The 18261-nt window shown below is 39.6% G+C and overlaps 1 protein-coding gene and 1 non-coding gene across 2 annotated transcripts in view; both read right to left on the bottom strand.

Moving 5' to 3' along the window:
- Positions 1–9129, bottom strand: part of CUNH1orf158 (chromosome unknown C1orf158 homolog) — a 15100-nt gene extending 5971 nt beyond the window's left edge. Inside the window, exon 1 of the mRNA XM_017504614.2 lies at positions 8775–9129. Coding sequence (XP_017360103.1) covers positions 8775–8885 — 111 coding nt within the window. The 5' untranslated portion in view covers positions 8886–9129. The remainder of the gene's footprint in view (positions 1–8774) is intronic.
- A 4884-nt stretch (positions 9130–14013) lies between these two features.
- LOC119468080 lies at positions 14014–14117 on the bottom strand. Its single transcript, XR_005196700.1, has one exon. It is a non-coding gene; the product is annotated as a small nucleolar RNA U13 (small nucleolar RNA).
- Positions 14118–18261: the final 4144 nt, after the last annotated feature.

The raw sequence follows: 18261 nt of genomic DNA, 5'->3' as shown, positions 1-18261 counted from the left end.
GGCCTAAGGGTTCCCATTTCTTCACGTCCTCACCAACACTTGGTATTTTCTGCTTTTTGATACTAGTCATACTAAAGGGTGAAGTGGTATCTCATTGTGGTTTTGATTTGCATTTCCCTAATAATCAGTGAGGCTGACTATGCTTATGTGTTTACTAGCCATTCGTACATCTTCTTTGGAGATGTATCTATTCAGGTCCTTTGCCATTTTTTAGTCAGTTGCTTGCCTTTTGTTGTCGTTGAGTTGTAGAAGTCTTTACATATTCTGGACATTAGTCCGTTATCAGATATATCATTTGCAAATATTCTCTTCCACTCCACTGCCCGTCATTTACTCTGTCGATAGCGTCCTTTGAGGCACAAAGGTTTTTGTTTTGATGAAGTCCACTTTATTATTTTTTCCTTGTGTTGCCTGTGCTTTTGGTGTCATATCAAGAAATTCTTCCTAAAGTCAATGTCATGAGACTTTTTCCCTATGTTTTCTTCTTTTTTTATTTAATTAAGAAAAACAGAGATGGGATCTTGCTATGTTGCCCAGGCTGGTCTTGAACTCCTTGCCTCAAGCAGTCCTCCCACCTCAGCCTCTCAAAGTACTGGGATTACAGGCATGAGCCACCACACCCAGCGCCCTATGTTTTCTTTTGAGAATTTTGCAGTTTTAGGTCTCATCTAGGTCTTTGATTCACTTCGAGTTCAGTTTTGGATAGGGAGTTAGGGAAGCTTCTAACTTTATTTTTTTTGCACGTAGATATCCACTTTACTCAATGCCATTTGTTTTAAGAGCTTGTCCTTTTCCCCCATTGAATAGTTTTAGCATCCTTGTCAAGAGTCATTTGACCAAACATACAAGTGTTTCTTTCTAGGCTGTCTCTTTTGTTCTATGGGTCTGTGGTATCTGTCCATATGCCAGCATCATACGGTCTTGATTACGGTAGATTTTAGTAAGTTTTGAAACCAAGAAATGAGAGTCTTCCAACTTTGTTCTCCTTTTTCAAGATTGTTTTGACCATTTGGAGTCTCTTGAGATTTTATATGAATTTTAGGATGGATTTTATGTCTGAAAAAAAAAAAAACTTTACTGGGGTTTTGATAGTGATTGCATTGAATTTGTAGATAGCTTTGTGTAGTATTGATATCTTAACAATATTAAGTCTTCCATCCATAAACACCGGGTGTTATTCCACTTATTTATCTCCTCTTTCTTTTTTTTAGCAGTGTTTTGTAGTGTTCAACGTATATAAGTCTTTCATCTCCTTGGTTAAACCTACTCTTTTTTTTTGAGACAGAGCCTCGTTCTGTCGCCAGGCGCCAGGCTGAAGTGCAGTGGCATGATCTCGGCTCACTGCAACCTCCACCTCCCGGGTTCAAGCAGTTCTCCTGCCTCGGCCTCCCGAGTAGCTGGGACTACAGGCACGTGCCACAACGCCCAGCTAATTTTTTTTTTTTTTTTGTATTTTTTAGTATAGACGGGGTTTCACCATGTTGACCAGGATGGTCTCGATCTCTTGACCTCATGATCCACCTGCCTCAGTCTCCCAAAGTGCTGGGATTACAGGCGTGAGCCACCACGCCCCGCAAACCTACTCTTAAATACTTTATATTTTGATGTTACTGTAAATGGAATTGTTTTCTTAATTTTCTTTTCAGAGCTCATTGTTAGTGTTTACAAACACAACCGAGTTTTGTCTAAACTCATTTATTAGTTCTAAGAGTTTGTGTGTGTGTGCATGTGTGTGTGATCTTTAGGGTTTCCTATATGTAAAATCATGCCATCTACAAAAAGAAGAGATAATTTTACTTTTTCCTTTCCAATTTGGAAGCTTTTCTTTCCTAATTGTTCTGGCTAGGCCTTCCAGTTCTATGTTGAATAAAAGTGGCAAAAGCTGGCATCTTTGTCTTATTCTTAATCTTAAAGGAAAAGCTTTCAATCTTTCACCATCAAGTATTATGTCAGCTGTGGATTTTTGTCATTATGCTGAGGCAGTTTCCTTCTGTGTCTAGTTTGTCAAAGGCTTTTTTTTTTTTAATCAAAAGAAGTTTAATTTTGTCAAATGTTTTTTCTACATTGTGATGATCATGTAGTTTTTTTCCTTCATTCTAGAATATTGGTTACTTTTTATATATTGAACTTTATTTTTATTTTGAGACAATCAGCCAGGCTGAAGTGCAGCGGTGAGATCTCGGCTCACTGCAACCTCCACCTCCCAGGTTCAAGCCATTTTCACACCTCAGTCTCTTGATTAGCTGGGACTACAGGCATATGCCACCATGCCCAGCTAATTTTTGTATTTTTTATAGAGATGGGGTTTCAATATGTGAGCTAGGCTGGTCTCGAACTCATGACCTCAAGTGATCTGCCTGCCTTGGCCTCCCAAAGTGCTGGGACTACAGGCATGAGCCACTATGCCCAGCCCTTAACCATTCATGCATTCCAGGATTAAATCTCACTTGGTCGTGGTGTATATAACCCTTTTAATATAATATTGAATTGGGTTTTCTATTCTTTACCTGGGAATTTTTGCATCAGTGTTCATTAGGAATATTGGTTTGTAGTTTTCTTTTCTTGTAATGTCTTTGCCTTTAGCATCAGTGCAATGCTGCCTCGTAAAATGAGTTAGAATGTATTTCCTCCTCTGATATTTTGGAAGCATTTGAGAAGGACTGATGTTCATTCTTTCTAAAATATTTGCTAGAATTCACCACTGAAGCTATTGCCTTTCCTTTGTTGGGAGATGTTTGATTACTAATTCAATCTCTTCACTAATTATCGATCTATTCAGACTTTCTATTTCTTTATAATTCAGTACTGATAAATTGTATTTTTCTTGGAATTTCTCCATTTCATGGAGAATTATACAAGTTATCCAGTTTTTTGGCATAAATTGTTCACAGTACTCTCTTATTATCTTTTTATGTCAGAAAAAGCTGGTAGTTCTTTTTTTATTTTTATTTTTATTTTTTTAAAGACGGGGTTTCACCATGTTGGTCAGGCTGGTCTTGAACTCCCGACCTCAGGTGATCCGCCCGTCTTGGCCTCCAAAGTGCTTGGATTACAGGCGTGAGCCACCACACCTGGCCAAAAGTTGGTAGTTCTTTTACACTTTTCATTTCTAATTTTAGTTACTTGCATCTATTCTCTTTTTTCCCCCTTTAGTCAATATAGATAAAGATTTGTAAATTTTATTGATCTTTTCAAAAAACCAACTCGGATTCTGTTTGCTTGTTTGTTTTGAGATGGAGTCTTGCTCTATCATCCAGGCTGGAGTGCAGTGGTATAATCTTGGCTCACTGAAACCTCCACCTCCCAGGTTCAAGACATTCTCCTGCCTCAGTCTCCCGAGTAGCTGGGATTACAGGCATACACCATGATGCCTGGCTAATTTTTGTATTTTTAGTAGAGACTGAGTTTCACTATGCGGCCAGGCTGGTCTTGAACTCCTGACCTTAGATGATCCACCTGCCTTGGCCTCCCAAAGTGCTAGGATTATAGGCGTGAGCCACCGTGCCTGGCCCCAACTCAGTTTTGTTGATTTTTTTCTGTTGTTTTTCTATTTCCTGTTTTACTTATCTCTTCTCTAAATCTTTAATTTCCTTCCTTCTGCTAGCTTTGCATTTAATTTGTTCTTTTTTTTCCTATTTCCTTAAAGTATAATTTAGGTTGTTAATTAGAGATATTTCTTCTTTTTTAATGTGCTTACAGCTGTAAATTTCCCTCTTAAAAGCATTTTCACTGCATCCCATAAGTTGTGGTATGTTGTATTTTCATTATCATTTGTCTCAAGATATTTTCTAATTTTTGTGTGATTTTTTTTATTTACTGATTTTTTTTTTTAACAATGTGTTGTTTAATTTCCACGTATTTGTGGATTTTTCAGTATTTCTTCTGCTATTGATTTTTAGGTTCATTTCATTTGTGATCGGAAGAGATACTTTGTATGATTTTAATCTTTATAATTTACTAAAACTTGTTTTGTAATCTGACATGTGGTGTATCCTGGAGAATATTCCATATGCACTTGAGAGAAAACAAAAAAAAACCACGTGTATTCTGTCTTTGTTGGGTGGAGTATCTGTCAGATCCAATTGGTCCACAGGGTTGCTCAAGGCCTCAACTTCCTTCTTGATCTTCTGTATTTTTTTATCCAGTATTAAAAGTGGGGTATTGAAGCACCCTACTATTATTGTAGAGTCATCTATTTCTCCCTGCCATTCTGTCCATTTTTGTTTCATATATTTTGGAGCTCTAATATTTGGTGTATATATGTGTGTAATTATTATATCTTCTTCTTGGTGAATTGGCCCTTTTATCAGTATATAATATCTCTCTTTGTCCCATAATAGTTTTTAACTTAAAGCCTACTTTGTCTGATACAAGCCATACCTGCTCCCTTCTGGCACTAATTGCACAAAATATCTCTGCTTCCTTTCACTTTCAACTTACCTGTGTACTTCCATCAATAGTCAGTCTCTTGCAGGCAGCATATGGTGGGATCCTGTTTTATAAATCTCTCTGCTAATGTTTGCTTTTTATTGGGAAGTTTAATTCATTTACATTTAAAAGTGATTACTGATAGGGAAGGACTTACTTTTGCCATTTTAGTATTTGTTTTCTGTATGTCTTGTAGATTTTTCTCTCTTATTTGCTTTTACTGTCTTCTTTTGTGTTTAATTTTCAAGGGGCACGTTTTCGTTCCCTTATTATTTCTTTTGTGAATATTTGATAGGCATTATCTTTGTGGTTACCATGGGGATAATATACAATGTTCTACAGTTATAACAACATATTTTAAATTGTGACCAACTTGTCCAGGTGCGGTGGCTCACGCTTGCAATCCTAGCACTTTGGGAGGCTGAGGTGGGTGGATTACCTGAGGTCAGGAGTTCAAGACCAGCCTGCCCATTATGGTGAAACCCCATCTTTAAAAAAAAAAAAATTGGGACCAACTTAAATTGCATACCGAAACTCTACTCCTTTTATAGCTCTGCCTCCCTCTGCTTTATGCTGTGGAAGTCATAAATTCCATCTTTATATAGTGCATACTCATTTACATAGATTTATAATTTTATGCACCTGTCTTCTAAATTCTGTCAAAAATAAAGAGTGGAGTTATATTCCAAAATTATAATAATCCTGGCTTTTATGCTTGTCTACATATTTACATTTCCTGGAGAACTTTATATATATATATATATATATATATATATATATATATATTTTTTTTTTTTTTTTTTTTTTTTTTTCGCTCATGTTACCCAGGCTGGAGTGCAATGGCGCGATCTCGCCTCACCGCAACCTCCACCTCCTGGGTTCAGGCAATTCTCCTGCCTCAGCCTCCTGAGTAGCTGGGATTACGGGCACGCACCACCATGCCCAGCTAATTTTTTGTATTTTTAGTAGAGACAGGGTTTCACCATGTTGACCAGGATGGTCTCGATCTCTTGACCTCGTGATCCACCCACCTCGGCCTCCCAAAGTGCTGGGATTACAGGCGTGAGCCACCGCGCCCGGCCAGAACTTTATATTTTTATATGACTTCAAATTACTGTCTAATGTCCTTTCATTTCAACGTCAAGGATTCTCTTAAGCCTTCCTTGCAAGATAGGTCTACTGTCAATAAACACCCTCAGCTTTTGTTTATCTGGGAATGGCTTAACTTCTCCCTCATTTTTAAAAGACAGTTTTGTGGGATACAGAATAATCAGATAACAGTTTTTTGTTTTTTTTTTAATCAGCACTTTAAATATATTATCCCATGGCCTTCCAGGCTCCAGGGTTTCTGCTGAGAAAATTCCCTAATTATCTTTTTTATTTATTTATTTATTTTTTTTTTGAGACAGGGCTTTACTCTCACTTTGTCACCCAGGCTGGAGTGCAGTGGCATGATTTCGGCTCACTGCAACCTCCACCTCTCAGGTCCACCTCTCAGACTCGGGTGATCTTCCCACCTAAGTCTACTGAGTAGCTGGAACTACAGGAATATACCACTGTGCCCAGCTAATTTTTATCTTTTGTAGAGATGGGGTTTTACCATGTTGCCCAGCTGATCTTGAACTCCTGGGCTCAAGCAATCCACCTGCCTCATCCTCCCAAACTGCTGAGATTCAGGCATGAGTTACCACATCTGGCCAATTCCCTAATAATCTTGCTGAAGATCCATTGTTCTTGATGAGTTACTTTTCTCATGGTGCTCTCAAGAGTCTCTCATTGTTTTTGGGTTTCAATATTTTAATTATAAAGTGTTTCAATGAGGATCTCTTTAGATTTTTTCGACTTGGAGCTCATTGAATTTCTTGGATATGTAGATCTATGTATTTACTGAAAATTGGGAAGATTTCATTCATTATTTTTTTCAAATACTCTCTTGACCCCTTTCTCTCTTCTCCCTGTGGAATTCCCTTAATGCACATATTATTATGTTTGATAGTGTCCCATAAGTCCCACAGGCTCTGTTCACTGCCTTTAAATTTGCTGATTCTTTCTCCTGCCTATTCAAATCTGCCGTCAAATCCTTCTATTGAATTTTTCAATTTAGTTATTGCATTTTTCAGCTCTAAAACTGGTTTGGCTCCTTTTTAAAATTTCAGTCTCCTTTTTGATAGTCTCATTTTGGTCATGTATTGTTTTCCTTATTTACTTTAGTTCTTTGTGTCCTTTAGCTATTTGTCCATATTTAATCAGCTGTTTCAAAGTCTTCTCCCACTTTATTTTCTTCCTTTGGATGAGCCATTTTTTTTTCCTATTTCTTTGTATGTCTGGGGATATTTTTTGTTGAAAACTGGGCATTTGAAAAACAGCCAACTCTTCCAGTATCTGTAGACTGTCTCTATGCAAAGGAAGACCTTTTCTAACCAGCAGGTAATGTTCTGAGTCTTGGAGTCAGTCCAACACGAAGGCTTAAAGCATTCTCAGGTCTTTTCTGGTGTATGTCTTGCCTGGACCTGTGTGTGCTTTTTAAAATTCCTCCATATACACAGCTGCCTTTAAATGTTTTGATTTCCAAGAAAAAGTCTGACCCCTCCTTCTTCTTGGACTTCAGATGTTCTATTGTATTTCTTTACCCATAATCTCTTGCCCCAGGTATTTATAGGTCTGTAATCCCCTGGCAGCTTTCACTAGCCATGCCTATCATTGCTTTCCATGGCTTTTCCCAACCTGAGATCTGAACCATGCCACCTTTTCCCATCTGAGCTCCAAGTTAGATGAAATAGCAATCCCTCAGGCAGCCCCAGACAGGTTCAAATGTTGCTCCACCCACTCTGATTTGAAAGAGGGAACTTGGAGCTGAGCTGCCACTTACCCTAAAATGCAGACTATGCTGTGCTGTGCTGGGGAGGTAGTGGGAAAAGAATAAGCAGAAACATCATGAAATTTCCTATCATTTTGAATGTGCCTTTTTCTTGATTGGGCATTTGACTGGCTGCTGTGTATCTTTGACTGTTTTCCAGAGCTCCTACAACGTTTTCATGTTTTTTCTTTAATGTTTCCATGGGGAATGAGAACCTGGAGCTTCTCAGTGGCCTAGTCTCACTTCTGAGGTGTGAGACCAGCCCATAATGTCCCTGAGTACTGCATCACCCGTGGGCACCTGAACATATTTTCAACCAGTCCTTTTTGCTTTTGGAATTTTTCTTGCACACAGCTGCTCCCCAAACAAGGCCAAGTGCAGTTGTAGCTGATGATGAACGAAGGTTGTATCTGCCCAGAGATACTAATGTTCTCCATGAAAACAGACTTTAATAAAACTTTCCTTCTTTTCTCCATACCAAAGCTGACAATTCTATTTCACCTTCTTTTCTTTGCTCACTTTCCAAGAAGACATGGGGAAGTCTAGATGCCTTTGAAAAATTTAAATGGCTCAGTCTTGCCAAACACAAATGAAGATATTCAATTTCAGGTACGTCAACTTGAAACTTTACTAACTCAGGCAAAGTATTTTTCAAAGACCTTTATAACACAGAGGAAAACCAAAAGCCTAATTGTTCTGTTCCAAAGCAAAAACTGGCCGGGCATGGTGGCTCACACCTATAATCCCAACACTTTGTGGGGGCCGAGGCAGGCAAACCATTTGGGGTCAGGAGTTTGAGACCAGCCTGGCCACATGGTGAAACCCCATCTCTACTATAAATACAAAACATTAGCCAGGTGTGGTGGCATGCACCTATAGTCCCAGCTACTTGAGAGGCTGAGGCAGGAGAATTGCTTGAGCCCAGGAGACAGGTTGCAGTGATCTAAGATTATGCCACTGCACCTCAGCCTGGGCAACAGAGTGAGGCTCTGTCTCAAAACAAAACAAAACAAAACAAAAAAAGAAAGAAGGTAAAAATTGAAATGCATTGGTAGGGCAAGATCGTGGAAAGGTGCCAGAGAGCAGCAAGCACATCTCTGGACATCAGTACAGAGAATGCCAAGCTGGCCTGAGGAGGTACCCCATTCTGGGAAGGGCCAGGATAAGGAGAGCAAATGTTCTTCACATCAAGGTACAAAAGAATTAGGGACAGCAAATATCTAGATGCCTAGAAACACGTCACTGAGAATAGTGCTGATAGGCACAACTATATTGACATCCTGTTACAGTACTTTAAAGATATAGTAGGGAACTTGATGGTTGCTTGAATATAACTATCCTTTGTACAGCACAAAGACCCCAATGCCACATTTTAAAGATGCAATCTGCTTGCTGCTCTCCATCTGAAAATAGTGATGAGCTTCACTCCTCCCTCTCCCCCATCAGTCCTTCCTCTGAGCCCTCTGCCCAACCTCTCTCGTTTCCTTACCTTTCTCCTCTCTTCCACCCAATTTCCAGTGAGCACTCTTGTTGAATACTTAGTCTCAATCTGCCAGCTTGGAGTAGAGAATGGCTGTGGATTTACTGCAGTCAAAAACATGATAAGGATTTGCCCCAGGTTTCTTCGACTTGACACCGTTTAAGGTTTCAGGGAGAGAGGAAGGTGTTGTGAAGTTGCTGAGTTTGGGGTGCCTTTTTTTGTCTTCCCAGCTGGCCTCCTGAATGGGTAGTAGATGGCTCCCTGCTAACCTCAGAGAATAAAACGGCCCCAAGGGTTCACTTTCAGCCTCTAGGGCAAGGTGATCTATCTTGGATTCTCTACTGTTGACTATCTCCATGGTGACAGACTCTGGGTATAAATAATCTCTGTAAGAGAACAGCTGATTCTGCAGAAGCAAAATTGACCTCACAAAAATAAATCAAACCAACCACCACCACAAAGGCAGCCACCAGAAGAACCTGGTTTCTGTGTTATCACCACAATACTAGTATCATCTTTGCTACTTTTACAATTGGGATGAGTTAGATTCTGCTACTATTTAATGAATGTTGATGTGCTTGCTCCAAGCAAAGACATTTAGATACATTCATTCACTTGTTTAATCCCCACAGCAGCCCTCTGAGACAGGTGCCATTATTATACCCATTTTACTAATGAGTACACTGAAGCAAAGAGATTAAGTAACTGCCTAACGTCATGCAGTTGTGATGAGATTTAAATCCCACGTAGAGATTTAAATCCACTCTAGTTCAGACCTAAACCACAGGGATCCCTTCATTTCCTGTTGCTACTTTTCAGGGGCTTGCATAAAGAATTCTGTCTTTGTGTCCGCACGGGTATAATGCAGTTCATTTGGTCAGTCTTCATTCATTCATTCCATAATCATTTCACATTCTATGTCAGGTGCTTAGCTGCAGTTGCATTAGCAACCAGACCTGAGCGTCATCCCCGCAGAGCTCAGTCCAATGAGATAAGGGTCTGTCTTGCTCATTCATTAGGCAAAAAAAAAAAAAAGTCAAAAAGTACTAAGATATCCATCAACAGAGGGCTGGTTCAATAAATTGTAGTATATCCATATAACGAAATACTCGGCAAGTGTTTTAAAGGCTGACTTAGGAAGATGCCTATAACATATGGTTAAGTTAAATAACCAAAACCCTGTGAGCTGTAGTATTGCTTACTAAAAATGAAGAGGCTGGATTTACTGCAGTAGAGAAATTCAGAGAAAGTTTCCAATGGCCTTTAAACAAAAATAGTGGAACTCCAGGAAACCACGTGTTCCATCTTGAAACTAAGCCTGTGGCAGGAAAAGGCCATGAAAGATGTCCCGCAGATTAGAATAAACCTTTATTTAGCAGAGACCACAGTGGGGGCAGGGCTGGAGCTAGGAAGAGGAGACATCCTTCCAATTAACGTGCAGAGGAGCCATGTGTTCGGCATAATTCAATTCCATTGTCACGTGAAACACAAACATGAAAAAGTACATTAAAAATAAACGTGCAGGCTGGCTACGGTGGCTCATGCCTGTAATCCCAGCACTTTGGGAGACCAAGGAGGGTGGATCACGAGGTCAGAAGTTTGAGACCAGCCTGGCCAATATGGTGAAACCCCTGCTCTACTAAAAATACAAAAAATTAGCTGGGTGTGGTGGTGTGCACCTGTAATCCCAGCTACTGGGGAGGCTGATGCAGGAGAATTGCTTGAACCCAGAAGGCAGAGGTTGCAGTGAGCCTAGATCAGACCACGGCACTCCAGCCTGGGCAACAGAGCAAGACTCAGTCTCAAAAAATAAATGAAAATAAATAAATGTACAGATAAATGAATTATGGAATAGCAAAACCCCACAAAAACCACTGAGTTGGTCAAGAAAGAAAACATTGCCAGTATGCCCAAAGTACCCCACATGTGCCCCCCACTCACAACCCTTTCCTCTCCTAAAGGAAACCACTGTCTTGACTTTCATAGCAATTCCTTCCTTGCTTTTCTTTATACGCTTAATGCCAAAGTATGCTCCTAAGCCATAATGTTCAGTTTTGTCTATTTGTGGACTTTCATATAAGTGCAATCCTATAGTATGTATTGAGTCTGATTTCCCCAGGGGAGTTGATATTTCTAAGATTGACGCATTTTGCATGTTGTCATGGTTACTATGTTTGATTCATGACGTCCGTCGAAAAGACCACCGGCATGGCTAAATAGTAAAAAGAAGAGCTTTAATGGTGATGGAAGTTTGCAAACTGCATAGAGGGATAGTCTCCAGCATGGATCAGAGATAGTCTCTCTTCCAAGAGAGGAAGGACAGGTTGGGTTTCATGCTTCACAAGGCCTGTATTATACATATGCAGCAGGTTTGGGGGGAAGCTGTACATATTTATGAGTGGAACTGAGCACACGCACAATGGAGAAACATGTACGTAACATCTTTCGTAAACAATAATGTTTAGCTTTGCATGTTTGTGGATTACACATAAATGGAACCCTATAGTATATATTTATTCAAGTTTGGCTTCTTTTCCCCAATATTGTGAATGTTTTGAAGATTCACCCATGTTGCATGTAGCCGTGGCTGCTATGACTGTTTTGTACATGATCGCCATCCAAAAAACCGCCAGGGTGGCTAAACAGTAGGAGAGTTTTCTTGGTGATACCAGCTTGCAAACTGTGGGCCAGGTTTTAATATTAAATGAGGTGGAATTTGGCTCTTTATGTCAAAGGTGAACTATAGGACACAAAGAGGATTTGTGCACAGCCTCTATAAGCTGGCTGAAACTGGCTTTAGGTCTGCAAGACCAGCCTGGGCAACATGGTAAAACCCCCATTTCTTAAAAATATATATATACACAAAAAATAGCCAGGCGTGGTGGTGCTCGTCTGTAGTCCCAGCTACTAGGGAGGCTGAGATGGGAGGATCCCTTGGGCCCATGAGTTTGAAGCTATAGGGAGCAGTGATCATGCCACTGCACTCTAGCCTGGGTGACAGAGAAAGACCCTGTCTCAAAAAAAAAAAAAAAAAGAAAACAAAGGAAAAGGGGAAAAAAAAAAAAAAAAAAAAAAAAAAAAAAAAAAAAAAAAAAAAGAAATTAAAATAGAAATTTAAAATATATTTTGGTGGTCATCTGGAAAATACTGCTCTTCTAGGCTGTGCAGATCTTCCAAACGATATTATATTTTTAAAAATGTACTTGCTGCTGGATACGGTGGCTCACGCCTTGTAATACCACCACTTTGGGAGGCTGAGGCGAGCTGATCACTTGAGCTCAGGAGTTGAAGATCAGCCTGGGCAACCTGACAAAACCCCATCTCTACAAACAAATACAAAAATTAGCCAGGCGTGGTGATGCACACCCGTAGTCCCAGCTACCAGGGAGGGTGAGGTAGGAGGGTGGTCTGAGCCCAGGAGGTGGAGGCTGCAGTAAGCAGTGATTGCACCACTGTACCCTAGCCTGGGCAACACAGTGAGACCCTGTCTCAAAAAAAAAAAAATCACATTTGCGCACATCTTTACTGACATCATCAGAAAAGCACTGAATTGTTAGGAAGCTGTCAAGCTCACAGTGGTGGACGCAAGTTTTCCAAAGTTCTTGTTCTAGTTTTGTTATTGGCAACAACTAATCTCAGTTGTTTTCCTTGAAGTGACGGACTCACTTCATCCATTTTCAGGAAAACATTTCATTGGGAGGCTGAGGCAGGAGAATAGCTTGAACCCGGGAGGCGGAGGTTGCAGTGAGCCAAGATCGCACTCCAGCACTCCAGTGTGAGTGACAGAGCAAGACTCTGTCTCAAAAACAAACAAACAACAACAAAATAAAACATTTCAAATTTAAATAATCATGATTTGTCTGCAGGTAATCATGGTCTGTCAAGTAAGTGTGGTATTTCATTTAAAAAAAAAAAAAAGCTCCACCAATGGAGAATCCACAGGTTTTAAAATAAAAGTAAAAATAAAAAATCAATCAATAAAATAAAGCCCGGCTAATTAATTCGGTTCACCAGTGAACTTGCTTTTTTTTTCGTTTAAACTCTGAGTGTGTGGCAGTGAAGAATAAATGATACTAATACAGTTAATGGCACTACCTTGATTTATGCCTAGGTGCCAGCAATTTTACCCACAAATGCTTTTGCACCATCAAAGTCAGTACTGTGGGCCAGGCACGGTGGCTCACACTTGTAATACCAGCACTTTGGGAGGCCGAGGCAGGCGGATCACCTGAGATCAGGAGTTCAAGACCAGCCTGCCCAATATGGTGAAACCCTGTCTCTACTCGTAATACAAAAATTAGCTGGGAGTGGTGGTGCACCACTTCTCGGGAGGCTGAGGCAGGAGAATCGCTTGAACCCAGGAGGCAGAGGTTGCAGTGAGCAAAGATCGCGTCATTGTACTCCAACCTGGATGACAAGAGCGAAACTCTGTCTCAAAAAAAAAAAAAAAAAAAAAAAACATAAAAAAAAAAAAAAAAAAAAAAAAAAAAAAAGGACTGTGGAAAAAGGCAAATAACATCTTAGTATTATTATGAAAATTGTTTTGACCTCACAGGCCCCTCGAAAGGGACTTGGGGCCTCCAAGCCTCTGTGGATCTCGCTTTGAAGCCCACCGCTCTAAGGATAAATACTTAGGAGTGAAATTGCTACATCAGAGAGTGTCTATGTGTCTCCAACTGTACTATATAATGCCAATTATTTTCCAGAGTGTTGTATCCATTTACATTCCCACCATGAGTGTATGGGTGTTTCCATTGCTCCACACCTTCCCCAACTTTTTCAGCATCCCAAACAGAAACTCCGTACCCATTAAGCTATAACTCCCCATGCTCCCCTTCTCCTAAACCCCAGGTAATCTCCATTCTACTTTGTCTCTGTGAATTTGCCTAGTCTAGGTATCTCATATAAGTGGAATCATATAATCCTTGTCCTTCTGTGTCAGTTGTCTTTCACTGAGATAATGTTGTCAAGGTTCATGTATGTTGCAGCGTGTCTCAGAACTACACTCCTCTTTATGGCTGAATGGTATTTCTGTTGTATGTATTTAACACACTGTTTATCCGTTCATCTGGGGATGGATATTTGATTTGTTTTCACCTTTTGGCTTTTGTAAATAACCCTGGTATGAACATTGGTGTACAAGTAGATGTTTGAATCCCTGCTTTCAGTTCTTCGAGTTGATTCCTAGGAATAAAATTGGCACCACAAAACTGTTTTCTTCTCTCTCTCTCTTTTTTTCTTCTTTTCAGGTCAGATGGGTTATGTGCTGACGTCATAACAAGGTTCGAGGGTGGCACATCTCTCACACGTACGTGAACACCCAATCATCACGCTCATGAACGATAAAAGGATCTGTTTCCCACAGTGTCTGCATCGTTTCTCATTCCCATTTCCCTACATTCTCACCAACACTTGTTATTTTCCATTTTCTAAATAATAACCACCCTCACTGGGGTGAAGAGGTATCTCATTGTGAATTCAATTTCCTCTAACGGCTAATGGCATTGAGCATCTCGTCATGTGCTCATTGGCCATCCATATGTCTACTTTAGAGAAATGTCTATTCAAGTCCTTTGCCCAGTTTTTTGTTTTGTTTCATTTTTGATTTTAGGTTCCAGGGGTGTATGTACAGGGTTTTACATGCAAATATTGCAAGATCCTAGAGCTTGAGCTTCTAATGATCCTGCCACCCAGACAGTGAACATAGTACCCAATAGGTGGTTCTCAACACTTGCCCTCCTTCCCCCTCACCACTTTGGGAATCCCTGGTGTCCCTTGTTCTCATGTGTGTGTCTGTATGTCCCCAGTGTTGAGCTCCCACTTATGAGTGAGAGCATGTGATTTTTGGTTTTCTGTTTCTGCATCAATTCACTTAGGATAATGGCCCCCAGCCACATCTATGTTGCCACAAAGAACATTATTTCATTCCTTTTTATGGCTGTGTAGTATTACATGATGTATATGTACCACATTTTCTTTTCTTTTCTTTTCTTTCTTTCCCTTTTCTTTTCTTTTCTTTGAGACAAGATCTCACTTTGTCACCCATGCTGGAGTGCAGTAACATGATCACAGCTCCCTGCAGCCTCAATCTCCCAGGCTCAAGCAATCCTCCTGTCTCAGCCTCCTGAGTAGCTGGGACTGCAGGTGTGCACCACCACACCTGGCTAATTTTTGTATTTTTGGTAGAGACGAGGTTTCACCATGTTGCCCAGGTTGGTCTCAAACTCCTAGGCGCAAGTGAGCCACCCACCTCAGCCTCCCAAAATGCTGGGATTATAGGCATGAGCCACTGCACCCAACCTGTACCACATTTTCTTTATCCAATCCACACCATCGAGGGGCACCTGAGTCGATTCCATGTCTTTGCTGTTGTAAATAGTGCTGTGATAAACATGCAAGTATAGGTGTCTCTTTGGTAGAAGGGTTAATTTTCCTTTGGGTAAATACCTAGTACTGGGATTGTTGGGTCTACCTGTAATTCTAGTCTTAGTTCTTTGCTTTTACTCATTTTTAAATCAGGTCGTGTGTGTGTGTGTGTGTGTGTGTGTGTGTGTGTGTGTGTGTGTGTGGCTGAGTGTTAGTTCTTCCTTGACTATTAAGTAAATGAAGCCACCTGGGCCAGGAGGTTTCTGTCTTGTTTTTCTTGGAACGTTTTTTATTTTAGATTCACTAACTTTATTAGGTACAAAACTAAGTAGGTTTCTGTTTTCTTTTCCAGCTTTGGTAAGTTGTATTTTTCTAGGAATTTACACATTACATCTAAATTTTCAACATTTCTGACACGTCACATAAAGTCTTCTTCTTATTATTTTATATCTCTAGGGCCTGTATTAAAGTTCCATTTATGCCTAATATTTGCTATTTATGCCTTTTCTCTTTTATATTCATTGGTCTTACCCGTTGTTTACCAATTTTATCAGTCTTTTCCAAGAGCCAAAACGTGGCATGGTTGATCATCTCTATTGTGTGATTGTTTTAGTTTAGAAATTTTCCTTTAAAGGTATAAAAAACAATAAAAAAATTTAGAAGTATAAAAATACCTTAAAAACTTTATTTATATTTTTCATTATCTTTCTTGTATTTTCTTTGGATTTATTTTGCTATCAGTTTTTGAGATGGATGTTTAGTTCATTAATTTTCAGCCTTCATTCCTTTCTTTTGTATGTTTTTAAGACTCCAAATTCCTTTAATTGTTGTTTTGAAGATATAAATTCCCTTAACTATTATTTTCCTGCTTCCCATAGCAGACTAAACTATTTTCTGTTAGTTTAGTGTTTACCAAAGAAATTACCATGCACTCATGACTTAGCAAAATCTAGTGTTAGTTGATACTTTTACCCTCCTCCCAGAAAACTCAAGGCCTTAGAACAATTTAACTTTGTTTGGTCCCTTCCAGACCTATATGTTATTATGTACTCTCATTCTCCCTCCTATATGTTTTATATTATGTGAGTTATTCTTATTATCATTTTATAGTGTTTACTTAGATTTGCCCACATATTTGCCATTTGCATTATTTTTTATTCCATTCTGCATCTCTGATCTCCCGTCTGTGATCATTTTCCTTTTTCCTGAAGAACCCTTTAGAATTTCCTTTAAAGGAGTTGTGACGGCGGCAAACTTCCTCAGTTTCTATACATCTGAAAACATCTTTATCTCACTTTGATTCTGAAGGAAGTTTTCGGTGAGTGTACAATTCCAGTATGGCAGTTGCTATTCCTCACACATGGAAGACATCATTCCACTGTTTCTTGACTGTCATTGTTCCTTCTGAGAAAACAGGTGTGAGACTAACTAGTAATTTTGTTTTGTCTTGTTTTTAAGATTTTCTCTTTCTGTTTGGTTTCCTGCAGCTTTATTCTGATGTGTCTAGGAGTGGATTGCTTTATGCAGCTTGCAATATGCTTCTTGGATTTATGGATAAATGTCTTTCAATCATTTTAGGAAAGTCTTGGCTACTATATGTTCAAATATGGCTCCTGCCTGCTTTCTTTCCCCTCTCCTTCTGGGACGCCAGTTACGTATTTTTCCTTTCTTATCACTGAATCCTCAATGCCTCTGGCCCCTTCTGTATTTTCTTTCCTTTTGTCTCTTCATGCTTGATTTCTTATCGTTTCTTCTGACCTAGATTGCACTTTACATAACGTTTTTCAGGTGTGTCTAAGGTGAATTCAAACCTGTTAAAGTGAACTAAATATGGCCTGAGAAGGACTCTGTACTTCTCTATGTGAGTGCTTGTGGACAAATCGCAGCCTGGCTTAATAGGTAGACAAGTTTGAAAACGTAACTTAAGAGTCTGCGCCTTTAACAACAGCTGAGTCTTGGCCCATCCCAGAAGCCATGCTTCAGCCATGCACAGGCTGCTGAGGTTGAAACTGTGTTTAAATAAGGCAAACACCAACCTGTAGCCAGTCCAGCTGTTTCTGTACCTCACCTCCAATTTCTGTGTGTCACCTCCCCTTTTTGTCTATAAATTTGTTCTCACCACGAGGCACCTCTGGAGTCTCTCTGAATCTGCTATGATTCTGAGGGCTGCCCAATTTGCAAACCATTCATTGTTCACTTAAACTCCTTTAAATTTAATTTGGCTGAAGCTTTTCTTTTGACAAGTCTATCTGTCGAATCTTTTTTTCGTTTACTGCATTCATCAGTTCTGGAGTTTCTATTTGTTTCATATGTGTGCACGTGTGTATGTGTGTGTGTGTGTGTGTGTGTCTGTGTGTGCGTATCAATGCTATGTTATTTAATATTTTTTTTTCTAACCAGAGTCGTGTGACACTACATTTTCTTTTTTTAAATTTTGTTTTGCCTCCTGAACTTTTAAATTACCACTTTCAACCTCCCCAGATTTCAAATTTAGATTTTATGTCCTTGAGCATAGTAAGCAGAACTCTTTTACAGAATGTGGATTTTCCTTTTCTTTTTTTATTGTTGTTTCTGTGCATTCTTATTTCTAGCTCTTTTCTTCTCATGTAGCTGGTATTTTAAAAATTCTTTGCACAAATAATTTAAAGCCTAGAATAGTACCTTCCTCCAGAGATGATTGCCATTTGTTTTTCCAAGCACCTGTGAACATTACAAATAGGGGACCACTTTAATCCAATGTATGGATTGGATTATGGAACAGTTTAATCCAAGCCCAGAGCAGAAGAACCTAACCTTGACGGGAATAGGAAGGCTTACCAGGGAAGGCAAAGTCTAAAATGGGACCCAGGGAGTGAATAATGAATTGACTTCTCCACTCTCGATCCTCCATGATCTAGAAATATTTCTTAAAGATGGCAAATCTGTTTCAGGATATTACAAAGGGAACTGAATGGTTGTAGGGTGGTGGATTTGGAACTCACACCTACTTGGCTTCAAATTCCAGCTCTACCACTTACAAAGAAACTACCAAGTTCCCTGGCCACATCAACCTTGGTTTTCTGATCTATAAATTGGGAGGAAATACTATGTGCTTCATAAAACGAGAAGGATTCAATGAGATGTCATCTAA

The sequence above is a fragment of the Cebus imitator genome, unplaced genomic scaffold (genome assembly GCF_001604975.1).
Source record: "Cebus imitator isolate Cc_AM_T3 unplaced genomic scaffold, Cebus_imitator-1.0 Scaffold15, whole genome shotgun sequence".
NCBI lineage: Eukaryota > Metazoa > Chordata > Mammalia > Primates > Cebidae > Cebus > Cebus imitator.
The sequence above is the reverse complement of the archived record's forward strand: the minus strand, read 5'-3'. Positions and strand labels throughout refer to the sequence as shown.